Source organism: Eptesicus fuscus, chromosome 3 (assembly GCF_027574615.1).
Source record: "Eptesicus fuscus isolate TK198812 chromosome 3, DD_ASM_mEF_20220401, whole genome shotgun sequence".
NCBI classification, from domain to species: domain Eukaryota; kingdom Metazoa; phylum Chordata; class Mammalia; order Chiroptera; family Vespertilionidae; genus Eptesicus; species Eptesicus fuscus.
Window position 1 is genome coordinate 78906663 of NC_072475.1, and position 17787 is coordinate 78924449.

The following is a 17787-nucleotide window of genomic DNA, read 5'->3' on the forward strand; positions in this document are numbered from 1 at the left end:
CTGCCCCACACCAGGCCTTCAGCCCAGGGTACCAGAGCTGGGAAGAGAAGTGTTGTAACTTTAGGCTGTAAAACCAATGGGGATTGTGGCTGAGTGACACAGAGGCTCCTGGGGACCCAGACAGTTCCACTTAAAGGGCCAGCACATGGACTTACTCAGACTCAATCCCTCTGGGCTCCAGTGCTAAGTGGCAGCTTGAAAGGAACCGGGGCATTGGGGAAGGAACTGGATTGTCTGGTACCAGGGCAAGAGCTTAGGATGGCTTTCTCCCAGACAGGGGTGCTCTCATGGCTCATTGCTTCTGTGCTGGGACCTCCCCCAACGCAGAGCTGACTGGCAGCCATATCTGATTTTCCATCATCCTGGCCCACACTGTTCCCTCAGCCCTGGTGATTCCCTGAGACCCCTTCCCCTCCAGTTTGCAGCCCCACCCAAGCTGTTTGCAGTGGCTTTTCCATATGAATGGCCTGCCTGGCTCAGACTTCAGACTTTGCTAAAAGCTGTCAAACAAAGAGCAGCTGGCCTCAGTATGCTATATACCTAACAATAAGTGGGCTGCGGGAGGTGCAGCAAGTGCTGCCTAAACAAAGCACTATAGGGTTCAGAGAATGGCAACGACAGGAGAGAAGCAGATTTGAAACTTGCAAGAACATTGTAAACATCTTGCCCTTTTTTCGTTTTGTGTTATCTGACTATAAAATAAAGCTTCAGCTTACAGGCTGTGTCAGTGTTTCCTCATCCAGGCACAGTGATCCACCTGGTCTCAACTGTGTTCTCTTGTCTGTTTTCTTTAATCCTTTACCGCCCCTCCTCAGGTTCACCCCTGGCCATGCTGGATGCAGTTCAAACCTGAAAATATGAAGATAGTGTAAGGAGCCTCTGGGACAGTTTCAAATGTACCAACATCTGAATTATGGGGGTGCCAGAAAAAGAGAGAGAGCAAGATATTGAAAACCTATTTGAAGAAATAATGACAGAAAACTTCTTCTGCCTGGTGAAAGAGATAAACTTACAAGTCCAGGAAGCACAGAATCTCAAACAAGAGGGACCCAAAGAGGCCCACATCAATACACATCATAATTAAAATGCTGAATGTTAAAGACAAAGAGAGAATCTTAAAAGCAGCAAGAGGAAAGAAGTTAGTTACCTTCAAGGGAGTTCCCATACCACTGTCAGCTGATTTCTCAACAGAAACTTTGCAGGCCAGCAGGGAGTGGCAAAAAATATTCCAAGTAATGAATAGCAAAGACCTACAACCAAGATTACTCTACCCAGCAAAGCTATCATTCAGAAATGAAGCTTAGAAAAGAGCTTCACTGACAAGAAAGAGCTAAAGAAGTTTATCACCACCAAAAACCAGTATTACATAAAATGTTAAAGGGTATTCTTTAAGAAGAGGAAGGAGAAGGAGAAGAAGAAGAAGAAGAAGAAGAAGAAGAAGAAGAAGAAGAAGAAGAAGAAGAAGAAGAAGAAGAAGGAGGAGAAGGACATGTAGAATAAAATGGCAATAAATACATACATATATATATATACACACACACATATATATATATATATATACACATATATATATAAACAATTGAATATAAAAATCAAAATAAATGAACAAAGAACCTAATGAACAAAATAAACTGAAGAATAAAATAGAACCAGAGGCATGGAAACATGGAACAGACTGGCGAATCTCAGGGCATAGGGACAGGACGAGAAGAGATTAACTAAATATCCTATGTGCATATATGGATTACCCTATGGACACAGACAATAGGGTGCTGAAGGCCTGGGACAGGACAGGAACTCACTGGAGGGGGACAATGAAGAGGGAAAAGGGGAAATCTGTAATACTCTCAACAATAAAGATTTTTTTTAAAGTGAGAGAGAAAACTAATATATATTTCATTTACAATTAAAGCACTTAATAAAATAAGAATAGAATGAAAGTACCTCAAGATAATAAAGGCCATATATGATAATCCCTCAGTTAATATCATACTCAATAGTATGCTTTTTCTCTAAGTTCAGGAACAAGAAAAGAATGTCCACTCTCACCACTCTTGCTCAACATAGTGCTAGAAGTCCTAGCCAGAGCAACAGGCAAGAGAAAGAAATAAAAGGCATACAGATAGGGAAGGAAGAATTCAAACTGTCACTTTTTTGCAGATGCCATGATTCTGTATATAGAAAACTCTAAAGATCCACCAAAAATGATTAGAAACAATAAACAAATACAGTCAAGTTTTAGGATACAAAATCAATGTGCAAAAATTAATTGCCTTCCTGTATACTAAAGAAAACTTCAGGAAAAGAAATGGGAAAAAGAATTCCTTTCGCAATTGCAACCAAAGGAATAAATTACCCAGTAATCAACAACGAAGAACATGAAAGACCTATATACTGAATGTTACAAATCATTATTAAAAGAGATTGAAAAAGACACAACAAAATGGAAAAATAGTCTGTGTTCATGGATTGGAAGAATCAACCAGTTAAAATGGCCATATTACCCAAAGCAATATACAGATTTAATGTAATCCCCATCAAAATCCCAATGCCATTTTTAGAAGAAATAGAATGAGAAATCATCAGATTTGTATGGAACCACAAGAGACTACAAATAGCCAAAGCAATCCTGAGAAAAAAAATAATGAACGTGGAGGTACCATGCTTCCTGACTTCAAATTATACTACAGAGCTATGATAGTCAAAACAGCATGGTATTGGCAGAGAAATAGACACACAGATCAGTGGAACAGACTAGACAGCCCAGCTGTAAAACCATATGTATATGGACAGATAATTTTTGACAAAGGAGCCAGCAACACACAATTGAGTAAAGATAGTCTCTTTAATAAATGGTGCTTGGAAAACTGGAAAGCCACATGCAAATGAATGAAACTGGATTACAGTTTGTCCCCATGTACAAAAATTAATTAAAAATGGATTAAAGACCTAAAAACAGGGTGAGGGCATGTATGGGAGTGGGGGGGGCATTGGTAAGATGTGTATACATATAATACCTTAATTTAAAAAATGAAAAAAAAAGACCTAAAAACAATAAGTTACATAGAAGAAAATATAGGGATTGAGCGAGATGGACCAGACACACTCTGGAGCCCTTGCCCTCCCACAGTCCTCCTTGGCTGGCCAGACTCCTGCAACCCTCCCCAGCCCCGATCATGCACCAGTGGGGTTCCTCGTCATGGTCTGGGCCCTCTCACAATCCAGACAGAGGGATCACCACCCACCCCCAAAGTGCACAAATTCCGTGCACTGGGCATCTAGTAATAATGATCAAGCATTACATTTGCAATAATTAAAAAATAGCATGTTCATAAATACATATGAAGATTACATTATGGTAATTCTCCAGAAAGGTAGCTGTTAGGCTTCTTTATCAAAATGAAAATATATTGTAATTATAAAAGTTCAAAAGTATAGAAAATAGAAAAAAAATCACCTGTAAAGATACCGTACTAACATAACTATTGCTGATGTGTTTTTCTTCTCCTTTTTCCCCTTGTATATTGTGGGGTTGTTTTTAAATGGTTAGATAGCAATATTCCTCAATATTTAACCCTCAAAAAGAAGAATGTTTACTACATATGTATCTAGTTCTGTGTTTTGGCCCTAATGGAAAGGTAGAACAATGGAATGTTTACCTGAAAAGATAATATCTTTTCTTAAGACCTTAAGTTGATCTATCCAGAAATATCCAAACTTTTATATCCTCTGTCAAGTAAAATCTTTATGTTCTAGATTTACTCTCCTGTAGACGGGGTCACATTAACAGTCAGTAAAAATCCAGATTTCATTGGTATTTGTCTCTACCTGCTCACATAGGACCCTAATCTCCTGAAAGGTTTCCCCAAATTCTATTGGTAGTTCAGGTGAGGTTTTACACTTACTATGAACAAAACCAGTCAACTATTAGTCAACTATCATCCCCTTTCCTATTCCCCTCTGTAACCTTCATAGGCTAGATATTGCTGAGCGCCCTGGCACTGCTGCCTCCACCAGGTTGCTGCCATGGAGGGCCTGGGAGCTCGGGCATGCCGAGCACTGCAGTGGTCTGTGGAGAAGCAGCAGGGATGGGCCCCTTCTCCCCTCCTATGAGTAGTGCCATTTGTGTTCCACATTTTACCAAATTTTTATTGAAATAGCTTTTTAGGACTATACGTAAAGCCTTACTACTCAAAATGTGGTCTCTGGACCAGCAACACTTGGCAGAATTGTTAGAAATGTGGAATCTCAGGCTCCATGAATCAAATCTGCTGCTTAACAAGAGCACCAGGTGATTTATATACAAATTTCAGTTTGAGAAGCATCTGCTTAAAGTGCCTTTCGGGACTAAGGGGAGGGCAGGGTCAAGAAACAAAACTGATAAATAGTAGGACTTTTTGCAATGACCTCTTCCCTTTGAGGATGTCATTTATCCTTGTGACTGGGCCAAAGTTAGAATCTTGGCTCCTCTAAGGAAAGCTTCCCCTCAGGAAACTCCCACGCTCCTTACTGCCCTCTAGAGATAGATTGGGTGACCTGCCGCTTCAGCTACATACGCTTTGCCACTCCAGAACTTCCATCATATCCTGTCTTAAGATCAATTATGTATGTTGTGGCCTTATGGAGTGGGGGGTTATGTCCCTTATTGGCAAATAATGTGTTTTAGTGAGTCTTCTTAGATTCCCCATAGGACCTAGCATGATGTGCCATAAATTGTTTTTAAAGAAAAAACTATATATTAAAGCTAATGTGTCTTCTCTGTTACTACTTCTCTATTTAGGAAGTAGATCAGCTCTCTCAAATCATAGAGAAAACATGTGAGAGAGTGCTCTACACTGGCTGGGATATTTAAAAGAATTAACTTCCCCCCCATACCTTCTTTTTTTAAGGTGAGAATGGTCCTTTCAAGCAGAAACAATGTCCTCATTCACAGATGACTAGCTGTTGAACTCACCTGAATAGAATTTCATCTAGTTTTCAGCTGTATGGAAGTGGTTATCTGCCTACTAGTATTTAAGAAGTCCATAGCTTGCTGGGTAGCACTGTTTATGCCTGGTTTTCTCTAAAGCAGTGATGGCATTCAAGCACCCTCTTTCTAAAGAGTGTGGGGTTGCTATTAATTATGTGGCGTCTTATGAGCTGCACGTCAGTGATGCTTATTTATGTATGGTTAGTATGTATCCTTGAGCTACTGGGAGGGAGGTTTCAGCTCAGATATATCCTATGTCTCTTCAGTAATGGTGGTTATGGCCATGTTTGTGTTGTGATGATAACTGAAACAGCAACTCAGTGCCTAGGATTTTGCTGCTTTGTGGCTAATGATTTCGAGCTGTGACTTCAAACTATGGGCTATGATGGGAGATTCACAGTTCTTTCCAGTGGGTTAAGCAAACCATATGTGCATCAGACACTGGTGGTAGAATGAATTAATAATTTTCTGCCATATTCAATTTTAGAGGTAATGTAGATGTGTTAGGATTGGTGAAATAGATTGATGTTTAAATGTCATTTAATTTATACTGGACTTTTGCTGAGTTTATACACAATTACTGGATATCAGTGCTACCATGTGGGGTTCACAAATCTGATCATTAAAGAGGCCATAACCGCCAAAGATTAAGATATTAAAATCTGGATGGTTTTTCTTTTGTGGTTTGAAAGAAAGCTGGGGTCTTCTGGAATTCAAAGGACAAACCAATGACCCCAGACTGAACAAAGAGGGCTTTTTTGGGGACCACAGTGGCAACAAAGTGAGTTTGTGTAAGGTTTCCAACTTTAAAAATTAGCTTGTCTCACCTCCAGTTTCTCCTCATTCTCACCTCTGTCCCAGGCCTGTTATTATATTGATGACCCAAAAGAACCTTTTTTTTCTGGATTCTTTGAAGACCAAGCTGAGGTGAAAAGGGAACATGGAAAGCAATTCCTAAGATATTTAATAGGACGTGGGAATACCATCTGCCTGCCAGTGATTAAGGTGACTATGTAATTTGTCAATAATTTTAAGGTGCCTCTGCTGGGTCTAGAGAACTAAATTATTTGTTGCCAAATAACGTATTGGTTTTTACCCATATTACACATGAGATTATAGTAATTAACTTTGAGGGCAAGCATCTGTCTTCTTTGTAGCCTCTTTATATCATTTTGAGTAAATTGCAGCCACTAAATGGTTGCTTAGGTTTTCTCAAGGAGCCACAGCGAGTGTGGTCTCTGGACCAGAGAGCATCAGCATCACCTGGGAAATCATCAGAAGTGCAAATTCATGGACAACCTAGAGGTGGGGCCCAAGGAGCTCTAGTTTAAGGAGCTCCTCAGGTGACTCTAATACTCAGGCAGATTGAGAAGCACAACTTGAATGGCCACTTCCTAGAACAGTTAGCATCCTCTATCAGATCATTAGCTTAATTCAGATGCACACCCAGGTATTTGAAATGACTACCTCTTCAGTGTAATGAAACAAGCTTTTTTTTTTTTTCACTGGGATGGACATTTAAAAGAAATCATCTAAATGTTAGTGAGGGTATTATATCTACTAGTAGAATCATGCCTACTTATGTGAGGGGTTCTGTTAACTCCAGCTTTATAAAGAGAACTAGTTAATGTCTGGTAGTTATGGGATTAAACCACCATCATGGAATTTGAAAGCTAAGGGAATCGTGCATGTAGCTGTGCTAGTGGCACCCGTACTTTGTATGTAAGCACATTAAAATTACCTGGGGAGCTTTAAAATCCTGACACTGAGGTTGCACTCCAACCATTTAAGTCACAATGTCTGCAGCTGAAATGCAAACATCAGGATTTAAGATGCTAGGCTGATTCCATTGTGCCACAAAGTTTAGAAAATGTTGGGTTATACTACAAACCTAGACATCATTTGACCCAGGAAGTCTAATGTAAGAAAGCTGCGCCCCAGGTGACGTCCCTGTTTCTCTCCTACAGAGGCCTGAGGTAGATAACTGGCAAACCGGCATAAAAGCTCTAGAGTGTGCTCTGGAATTGGAGAACCAGTTAACCAAGCTCCTGATGGACCTACGGATCACAGCTGCTACCAACAATGACAGTCATGTAAGTGGTAACTGGCTCTGAAAGTGCTATCATAGTTCACGTCTGAATTATGACTTGCTTCTTGGAAGAGGGTCCAAGGCTCTGGTCATCCAACACATGCTTGTTTCTCCCCAAGGTAATATGTGAACCTACTTCTGGGAGTAGATTGGAGGTGGGAGGAGTAGGTGCCCTGGTAAGAGGGAATGCAACTCAACACAAGAGGGAGAGGGCTTCCCAGGAAAAGTGTGCTCTGGATAATTAAACAAAATGACTTTTGCTGTTGGCCTTTAACTCTAGAAAAGTCCTTAAATGTTAATAGCTACCAGAATCCCCTGGCGGGGGTGGGGGGGGGGGGTGGCGTTATTCAAGCAACCTGCTAGGCCCTACTCCCCAGAGTTTCTGATTCAATGGCTTTCATGTGGTGTCTGAGAATTTGCATTTCTAACAAGTTTTCAGGTTATTCTGCTGCCTGCTGGCTAGGGGCCTCACTTTGAGAACCACTGTCCCTGATGGCCCCTGCAAAAGTGAATGTTAATGGTGACTTACTATCCTGCAGTCTTCCTGGTTAATGGTGTACACTCCACCTTGTGGTGGTAACTTCTTTCTCACTAACCCCATAGCATATCAGGAAATCAAAGTGAGGAAAATTCCCTGTACAAAAGTTATCAATCCTAGATTCATATTGGACTGGCTTGGTTGCTCCGAAGAAATAGATACAAATGCCTGAGCCTCGTGGCCACTTACATCTAAATCTTTGGGAATTGGGTCTGGGCATCTACTTAAATCTCCATGTGGTTCAAAAAAACAGGGTGGGAAACCACTTCAGTACTAGTTTGGTTAAGTTAATCTGTACTTTTGATGAGATGCCCTAACACTCATACTCATTGAAAGTGGGTATTTGTACTCACCTGTTGGTCTTGAATGTCTTAGATCAGTGGTCAACAAACTCATTAGTCAACAGAGCCAAATATCAACAGTACAACGATTGAAATTTCTTCTGAGAGCCATATTTTTTAAACTTAAACTTCTTCTAATGCCACTTCTTCAAAATAGACTCGCCCAGGCCGTGGTATTTTGTGTAAAAGCCACATTCAAGGGGCCAAAGAGCCGCATGTGGCTCTCGAGCCGCAGTTTGCCGACCACTGTCTTAGATCAGTGCTCTTTGAACTTCTATGTGCATATGCACTCCCTCTCCTTTCTTAAAATGCAGGTTCTGATTTAGTAGGTCTGGAGTGGGACTTGAGATTCTCTTTTTCTGATAAGCTCCCAGGCCTGTAGGTCCACCAGCTACAATTTGGGGAGCAGGATTTATTTCCTCTTGTTGCAGACAAGGTTCTAAAGGGTCTTCTCCTATTTATATTTCTGCAGCTCTTGAGCTTCATGAAAAGGTTCCAGGATAAACAGAGGAAGGACATAACCCACCTGCAACACCAGATTGTGTATTTTAGAATATTAGAAAAGGAGGTCCAGAAGGAGGAAGAAATGTTGAAAAAGGCTGCTGAAAGAAAGCCTGTTGGATAAATAGGCCCAACATCTGAGGGCAACAAAACAAGTCTTCCCATTGTAGTCATTCCCAAAATCAGCTACTTAAGGATCTTAATCTTCTCCATTTGACAGAAGACTGTTTTCCTTCATTGTGTGTACAATTAAATCTGTTTTTGCATTATTATGTGTAAAGCGATTGTTATTGAAGCAAAAAAATGGGTTAATTCAGTCAGTGTAAGTTTGGAGAAAGCTTCTTAAGGAGAGTTGGCACATGAGATTTTAAAAAAGAAAAAGCCTCCTCCTTCTCCCATGATCCCAACAACACTCAGATGCAGGGTCAAGATTTGGTAATTTCAAACAGACCAAGTAGATATAGTAATAAAGTAGTAAAACCTTAGGTCTCACTAATGTTTTTCTCCCCTTCAACTTGTATACTACATATTTTAAAGTTGACAAAAATAGTAGGATTTTCTTTGAATCAATGTAAAGCTAACCTTGAAAACAAGAGTTCTTGGTCTAGAAATGTTTACTCACTGGAAAGATTTAAGGAAACAAGCAGCTGCAATCCAGGTGCCCTTTCATAACCTGAGGTATGCATAGGGACCAGGAAGGTGCACGGGCAATTAAGATAGCAAACAACTGTGTGGATGTGCCTACCCTATGCACTGTGGGTAAACTACCAGCTATTGGGATAATTACTTTCAGGGGCAACTAATGAGCATGCAACTTGGGTGACTAGTACCACCTGGGATGGAAAGGTACTCTGTAGGATTGTGTTCTGGCTTCAAAACTTACCAGTTCCATGGCCTTGAGTAAGTTTTTATATCACTCATTGACACAGTTTAGTCATCTTTAAAGTAGCGTTAATAGTACTTAGTTCATAAAGTTAGCAAGGGGATTAAGTAAATTAATATGTAAAAGTATTTAGAACAGTAACTTTTCAGATTATATATTAGTTAATTTGGATAATAGTGCCACCTCATAAACTTGAGGGAAGCCAATACATGATGAAATTATTATGCTAAGTGAAATAAACCAGCCAGAGAATGACAAATACCATATAATTTCACTTATATGTAAAATCTAATCAAGAAAAAGTGATTTAACAAGCAAAATAGAAACAGAAGCATATATATAGAACAGATGGACAGCTTTCTGATGGAAGGGGATTGAGTAAAAAAAGGTGAAGGGATTAAGCAAAAATGACAGAGGCACAGACACCAGTATGGTGATAGAGGAAAAGAAGGGTGGGTGGAGTTGGAAGTAGGCAAAGAAGGGACAAATGGGAATGAAGGAGACTTGACGTTGGGTGGTGAGTGCCTGATGCAGTATGCAGATGTTTTCTTGACCTGAATGGTTTTATTAACCAATGTCACCCCAATAAATCCAATTTAAAAAGACAACATAACTGAAATTGAGACAATCTTTTTAAAAATATATATATTTTATTGATTTTTTTACAGAGAGGAAGGGAGAGTTGGAACATCAATGAGAGAGAAAAATTGATCAGCTTCTTCCTGCACACTCCCTACTGGATATGTGCCCTCAACCAAGGTACATGCCCTTGACTGGAATTGAACCTGGGACCCTTGAATCCACAGGCCGACACTCTATCCACTGAGCCAAACCAGTCAGGGCAATACAGAATCTTAAACATTTAATCTTAGAAATATCTCTTTTAAAATGAGAAGGGGTCATAGAAAGAGCCAATTATACACACACAGACACACACACACACACACCTTGGGAAAAATGCAGGTTGAATTTAGAAATAGACACATCTGATCAAACAAGTGATATTGAGTAAACTAAGAAATTCTCTGCCAAAGAAATAGAAAATGGTATTTACATTTTAAAACTTGGAGTTCCAATGAAAGATGTAATTTAGAGCTCCAGGAGAGAAGAGAAGTTGAGAAAGAGATCCATTGTAGCAAAATTTTAGAATATCAAGGATGTAAAAACTCACTGCAAAATACATCACTTACAAAGAAAGAAAATTGTCATATTACTAATAGCTTTCTCATCAATATTAGATGCAAAGACAAAATGAGAATAGCATCTTCATAATGCTGAGGGGGAAAATTAACATTTAGGGCAGAATAGATGTATTTGAACATGCAAATAATAAGCTCACAAAAGTTTTAATTCAAAGAACATCACTGTGAACAATCATTTATAATAATAAAAGCATAATATGCAAATCAACTGAATGACTGAATAGCAGAAAGACCATCTGGACAACCTTCCAGATGACCATGCTATGACACCCACTGGCACTAGGCCAGCCAAGGCGGGTGCAATGTGATTGGTTGGAGGGCCCTGCCATCACCCCACAATCGCTCCTCAGAGGGAGGCTCAGGCCACCCTCTGCATGGTGATTGATTGCAGAGCCCAGCCAGGTGGGTAGGGCATCCCTCTGCTGAGCAATCAATCATGGAGCACTGAGATTGATTACCCTAAAGAGGGAGGCCCAGGCTACCCATCCAGCAACACCATTGATTATGGAGCCCCCCCAGCTGGTGGTGCTGTGATTGATGGGCAGGGCCCCCTCTGTGGAGCAATCAATTACAGAGCCCCGAGATCAATCACCCCACATAGGGAGGCCCATCCCACTATCCAGCAATGCTGTGGCGGGTGTGTGGGGACAGCCAGAGATTGCTCCGCAGAGGGAGGCTCAGACCGGCCAAGTGATTGTACCCCACACTTGTCACCTGCAGAGAGAGGTGACCAGTGACAGGGGAAGGAGGGGCAGTGCCGCACAGATGGCAAGCGTGGGGGTGGGGCCAGCTGCCAGCAGCCATGGAAAGGAAAGCACCAATAGGTCCTGATCGCCAGCCAGGCCTAGAGACCCTACTTGAGGGGTCCTAAATTGCAAGAAGGCACAGGCTGGGCTGAGGGATACCCCTCCCATGCATGAATTTCATGCACTGGGCCTCCAGTCTAAACAACCCTTATAACTGGTCAACCCATCACTGTGACTCACACTGACCATCAGGGGGCAGACGCTCAATGCAGGAGCTGTCCCCTATGGTCAGTGCACTCCCACAGCCGACCTCCCACTTGTGGCCAACTTCCATGGTCTATAACCTTGGCCAGCCAGCCCCAATCAGCTCCAATCGCCAGCCAGGCCAAGGGACCCCACCATGCATGAATTCATTGCACTGGGCCTCTAGTTGTTTTAATAAAATACAAGGTCCTGGCTTCTATGTGCAAGCTCAAAGTAGCCTACCTGATATGAACAAGCCTTGTCTAATACAGTCTCTCTAATGTAGAAGGGCAAGCCCCAGGCTATAGTTAGAACATTGTGAATTTCTTTACCTCCACACCTTTCCTATAAATCATCCTTCTTGAAAATCACTGCCATGGTGAGCTTGTTACCACTGGAGAATTACCGGTTCACTGCATTCTTGAATAAATTCCCCTTATATATATTGGTGACTATCATAGACATTAAAATCAGAAATAAGACCAGATTGCTTTATCTTCAGCACTACTACATGTTTTTCTGACAGTTGTTAAGCAGAGTATTTGAGACTCATCACAACTGACATTTTTGAGCCAGATGGGTCTGTCCTGGGAGTGCCTGGCATTTACCTACTAGATAATATTTCCTCCAGTTGCAACAATCAAAATTGTTCCAGACTTGCCAAATGTCTGTTGAGAGGCAAAATCACCAGGCTTCAGAATAATTATTCTAGACAATGCAATAGAAAAATTTAAAGAAGATGTATCTATTTGAAAAAGATTTTTTTGTTTGTTTTTAAAATGTATTTTATTGATTTTTTTACAGAGAAGAAGGGAGAGGGATAGAGAGTTAGAAACATCGATCAGTTGCCTCCTGCACAGAAACATCAATCAGTTGCCTCCTGCACACCCCCTTACTGGGGATGTGCCCGCAACAAGGTACATGCCCTTGACCAGAATCGAACCTGGGACCCTTCAGTCTGCAGGCCGACGCTCTATGCACTGAGCCAAACCAGCTAGGGCTGTTTGTTTGTTTTTTATCTTTATTGATTTTATTTTATTATTTTTAATGTTTTATTGATTTTTAGAGAGAGAGGAAGGAAGAAGGATAGAAAGAGAGAAACATCAATGAAAGAGAAACATCATGATCAGCTGCCTCTTGCATGCCCCCCACTGGGTGTTAAGCCTGCAACCCGAGCATGTGCCCTGACAAAGGTTGATGCTCAACCACTGAGTCGCTCTGGCCAGGCTCTTGGTGTAATTTTAACACAAAACCAAAGGTTTAGATACGAAAGCCAAATAGAAAAGACCATATTCAAAAGAGCACCTGTTTCTATTGTAGGCAACTTGAAACATTAACTGCTTCATCTCAAAGTTGAAAATTAAAGGAAATGATTTTTTAAATCAGATTTACTGTATGAGGGAATATTCCTGGGACCTATTATCTCTAGCCTTTCTTTTTCTTTTTTTTTTAATTAATAAATCTTTATTGTTCAGATTATTACAATTGTTCCTCTTTTTTCCCTCCATCGTACCCCTCCACCAGGTTCCTGCCCCACCCTCTGCCCTTACCCCCTCTCCCCACTGCTGTCCTCCTCCATAAGTGTACACTTTTTGTTCAATCTTTTCCTGCACCCCCACTCCCCTTTTTCCCAGAGAATTGTCAGTCCACTCCCTTTCTATGACCCTGATTCTATTATATTCACCAGTCAATACTGTTCATCAGATTTTTTATTCCCTTAGTTTTTAGATTCATTTGTTGATAGTTATGTATTAGTTGTTCATAATTTTTATCTTTTTCTTCTTCTTCCTTTCTTAAAGAATACCTTTCAGCATTTCATATAATTCTGGTTTGGCGGTGATGAACTCCTTTAGCTTTTTCTTATCTGTGAAGCTCTTTATCTGACCTTCAATTCTGAATGATAGCTTTGCTGGGTAGAGTAATCTTGGTTGTAGGTTCTTGGTATTCATCACTTTGAATATTTCTTGCCATTCCCATCTGGCTTGCATGGTTTCTGTTGAGAAATCAGCTGACAATCGTATGGGTGCTCCCTTATAGGTAACTAACTGTTTTTCTCTTGCTGCCTTTAATACTCTCTCTTTGTCTTTTGCTCTTGGAATTTTAATTATGACGTGTGTCTTGGTGTGATCCTCTTTGGGTTCCTTTTGTTTGGGGTTCTGTGCTCTTCCTGGACTTGTAAGTCTATTTCTTTCACCAGGTGGGGGAAGTTTTCTTTCACTATTTCTTCAAATAGGTTTTCAGTATCTTGCTCTCTCTCTTCTTCTGGGACCCCCATAATTCTGATGTTGGTTCGCTTGAAGTTGTCCCAGAGGCTTCTTACATTATCTTCAACTTTTTGGATTCTTTTTGCTTTTTGCTTTTTCAGAGGAGTGCTTTTTGCTTCTTGGTATTCCAAATCTTTGACTTGTTTCTTGCGATCCTCTAGTCTGCTTTTAGGTCCCTGTATAATATTTTTTATTTCAGTCAGTGTATGCTTAATTTCTAGTTAATTCCTTTTCATATCCTTGAGGGTTTCGTTTAATTTATCAGCCTTTTCTAGAAAATTCTTGAAAAACCTTATAACTGTGGTTTTGAACTCTATGTCCAGTCTTTTGGTTTCCTCCATTTCTTTCAATTGTGGCCTGCCTCTTTGTCTTTGCATTTTAGATGCTTCCCTGAGTTAATGGAGTTGCTTTGTGTGTTAGGTGTCCTAGCAGAGCCCAGTAGCTCAGCCTCCCCAGTTCTCTGTGGTGGATCCTCTTGTTGCACCCCTTTGTGGGCTGTGTGTGCAGTCTTATTGTAGTTAAGCTGTGCTTGTTGTTGGTATCAATGGGGGGAGTTGATCTCCAAGCCAGTTGGCTGTGAGGATCAGCAGTGTCTCCGCTGGGAGAGCTTCTGTGCTCAGCTGCTTGGATGGGGTGGAGTCTCAGGGTAGTGCAGACAAACTTTGGTTTCCTGTCCGAGCCGCTCTAAGAGGGCCAGTTTCTCCGTGCCCGAAACAATGGCTGCGCGCCTCTGAAAGAAGGCAGCTCTCGAGCCTCGCCCGCTGCAAAACAGACCAGTTTCTCCCAGATCAAAGCTGGATTTCAGTGCAGACTGGAGGTTTTGTTTTTCTCCCAAACGAGAAAGCTAGCCACGCATCTGCTGCCCTCCCTCTCCGCGCTGCGAGCAAGCCAGTGGCGTTTTCAGCCGCCCGTCCTTTCCGTGCTCACGGATCTCCGCACCTCCACAGCTCCTGAGGCTCAGTGTCCCCCTCTCTTTTTTTCTTTAATTGTAGGTTTTCCACTCTGCCAGCTTTCCGGTGGTTCTGGATGGTGTGCACTCTGTTTTCCAGTTGTAGTTTCAAAATTGTTGTGGTAGGCAACAATTAGGTGTTTACCTTATGCCGCTATCTTGGTTTCTCTCTGAAAAAGGTTTTTTAATGTGATATGATTATAACTAGAACTAAAAAGCTATGTAACTTACAATAAAGTTTAATTTTGTTGCTGGATACAGGATAAATATCTACCAACGGACCTTCCCCATAAACAAAGATATTATAAAAAACATAACTTGTTTATAATATTTTCAAACACATAAAATATCTATGAAAAATTCTAACAAAACTAGCTTAGAACCTATATGAAATAAAATGAAAGTGCCTCCTGAAAGAGCTAAAAATATTTGAATGACGAATAAAGGAAAGTAAGACTAAATGTGAAAATTGTAACACCCCTCAATTGAATGTGGAGGACTAAAGTCATCTGGTTATAATCCCAACAGGATTTTGAAGGCATGGACAACTTCATACTAAAGAATAGCTTCAATCATGAGGTAAACATGGGAACATACATAAAACTTACTTAACTGTAGGGAGTGGTTATAGGGTTAAGCCTCGGACTGACCTGCTGGCAAAGCCGCAAACAAGTCCCAGCTTAGAGGGCACAGCCCTCTTAGCATAATTAAGCTTGATCTTGTGACTATCTTTCCTGGGTAGCTAATGGGATGTGGGAGGTGCAGCAAATGCTGCCAAAACAAGTGAAACTTACAAGAACATTGTAAATTACCTTCTTTACCTCTGAATATAAAATAAAGGCTCAGCTTTCAGTCTGGATCTGTTCTCTGGCCTCAGCCAGGCACAGAAGATCCACCTAGACCCAGCTTATTCTCTTTGTCTTTTCTTCATCCTTTGCCAGCCCTCCCTCAGGCTCGCCGAACCCTTGGCTGTGCTGGCGTGGCACACTTAACACCATTAGTCATTGGGAAACATAATCCCAAACCTCATAAAATACCACCCACTACACATTCAGGAGAATGACTGAAATTAAAATAACTGTCAGCACCATATGCTCACAAGGTGGTGAATCAATAAAAGCTCCCACACACTAGGGATGAGAATGTAAATTGGTACAACCACTTCAGGAAAAAGGTATGGCATTTCTTTCATAAAAGTAGGCATGTACTTACCTTATGAATTTTGGGAGGACACAGTTTAGCCCACCACAAATAATGTTATTGTTGACTAAAATTGGGTGAATAAAAGAGGAGGAAGAAGTTTCAAACTACTTCAGTAGGAACCAATAGATATTGTCTGAAAAAAGAGAGTTCTAAGAATTGTATAAAAGTTTAATTATAAAGGCAGTCAATAGAAGAAAATTATGACTATAATTTTTAAAATAACCCCAATAGTGAAAGTATAAATAAATATAATGCTTATATTTACATTTTATTTTGTAACCCTTAAGTTAAGCTTTGATTTAGTCCTAGTTCAGCTGTTAAACTGTGTTCACCCCGATCTTTTTTCTGAAGTTTCCCTTATCTTTTGGTTGAGTGAATTTTGTTCTCTGGGGGATGTTTCAGTAAGGCTTGATGTGGATAGTATTCTGAGTCCTTGAATTTGGAGAAAAATTTTCCCTCTTTATTTTTTTAAATTTATCTTTATTGTTGAAAGTATTACATATGTCCCCTCTATTTTTGTTGTTGTTGTGTTTTGTTCCCCATTGACACCCTCCTCTATTTCCTGACTGACATTTCTCTTAGCTTAATACTATCCAAATCCATCCATGCTGCCGCAAATTATAAGAGTTTCTTCTTTTTTACGGCTGCATAGAATACCAGTGTGTAAATGTACCACAGATTTTTATCCACTCATCTGCTGATGGGCTTTTAGGCCTTTTCCAAATGTTAGTTATTGTAAATTGTGTTGCTACGAACATAGGGATACATACATTCTTTCTGATTGGTGTTTCAGGTTTCTTAGGATATAGTCCTAGAAGTGGGATCACTGGGTCAAATGGCATTTCCATTTTTAATATTTTCAGGAAACTTCATACTGTTTTCCACAGTGGCTGCACTATTCTGCATTCCCACCAGCAGAGTACTAGGATCCCCCATCCCCTCTCTCTTAATAATTCTTTATTGTTGAAATATCACATATGTCCCCCTCTTCCCCCATTAACTCTCTCCAGCTCATCCCAGTCCCCAATCCAGGCCCTCACCACCCTATTGTCTGTGTCCAGGGGCCATGCATGTACTAGTATGCATATTTGAGCATTTTTTCATATGTCTCTTGGAGCAGTGTCTATTTACGTTCTTTGCCCACTTTTTAAATTGGATTGTTCAGTTGTTTGAGTTACTTATATATTTTGGAAATTAACCCTTTATCAGTTGTATCATTGGCAAATATGCTCTCCTATCAAGTGGACTCCCTTTTCACTTTGTTGATGTATCGGTAAACATATTACTATGAATATAAGTTGGTGGTCTAGTTTCATTTTTTTGCATGTACCTATCCAAAACAGTTTCGCAACACTGTTTATTGAAGAGATTGTCTTTATTTTATGCTCTTGCTTCCTTTGTTATATTAATTAAACATAATGACATGAGTCAATTTCTGGGATCTCTGTTCTGTTCCATTGATCTATATGCTTATTCTTGTGCCAGTACCAGACTATTTTGATTAAGGTGGCTTTGCAGTATAACTTTATATATGGTATTGTGATTCCTCTACTTTTTTTTTCCCCTCAAGATTACTGTGGCTATTTGTTTGTTTGGTTTTTTGTGTTTTTTTTTTAAATATATTTTATTGATTTTTTACAGAGAGAGGAAGAGAGAGGGATAGAGAGTTAGAAACATCGATGAGAGAGAAACATCGATCAGCTGCCTCTTGCACACCCCCTACTGGGGATGTGCCCGCAACCAAGGTACATGCCCTTGACCAGAATCGAACCTGGGACCCTTAAGTCCGCAGGCCGACGCTCTATCCACTGAGCCAAACTGGTTTCGGCTGTTTTTTTTTTTTTTTATTCCATATAAAT

The 17787-nt window shown here is 40.5% G+C and overlaps 1 protein-coding gene across 1 annotated transcript in view; it reads left to right on the top strand.

The window, feature by feature from the left end:
- LOC114228509 (ferritin, spleen middle subunit-like) overlaps positions 1-8562 on the top strand; it is a 37849-nt gene extending 29287 nt beyond the window's left edge. The window contains exons 5-7 of the mRNA XM_054709939.1: positions 5662-5750; positions 6937-7062; positions 8410-8562. Of these exons, the coding sequence (XP_054565914.1) occupies positions 5662-5750; positions 6937-7062; positions 8410-8562 (368 nt within the window). The remainder of the gene's footprint in view (positions 1-5661; positions 5751-6936; positions 7063-8409) is intronic.
- Positions 8563-17787: the final 9225 nt, after the last annotated feature.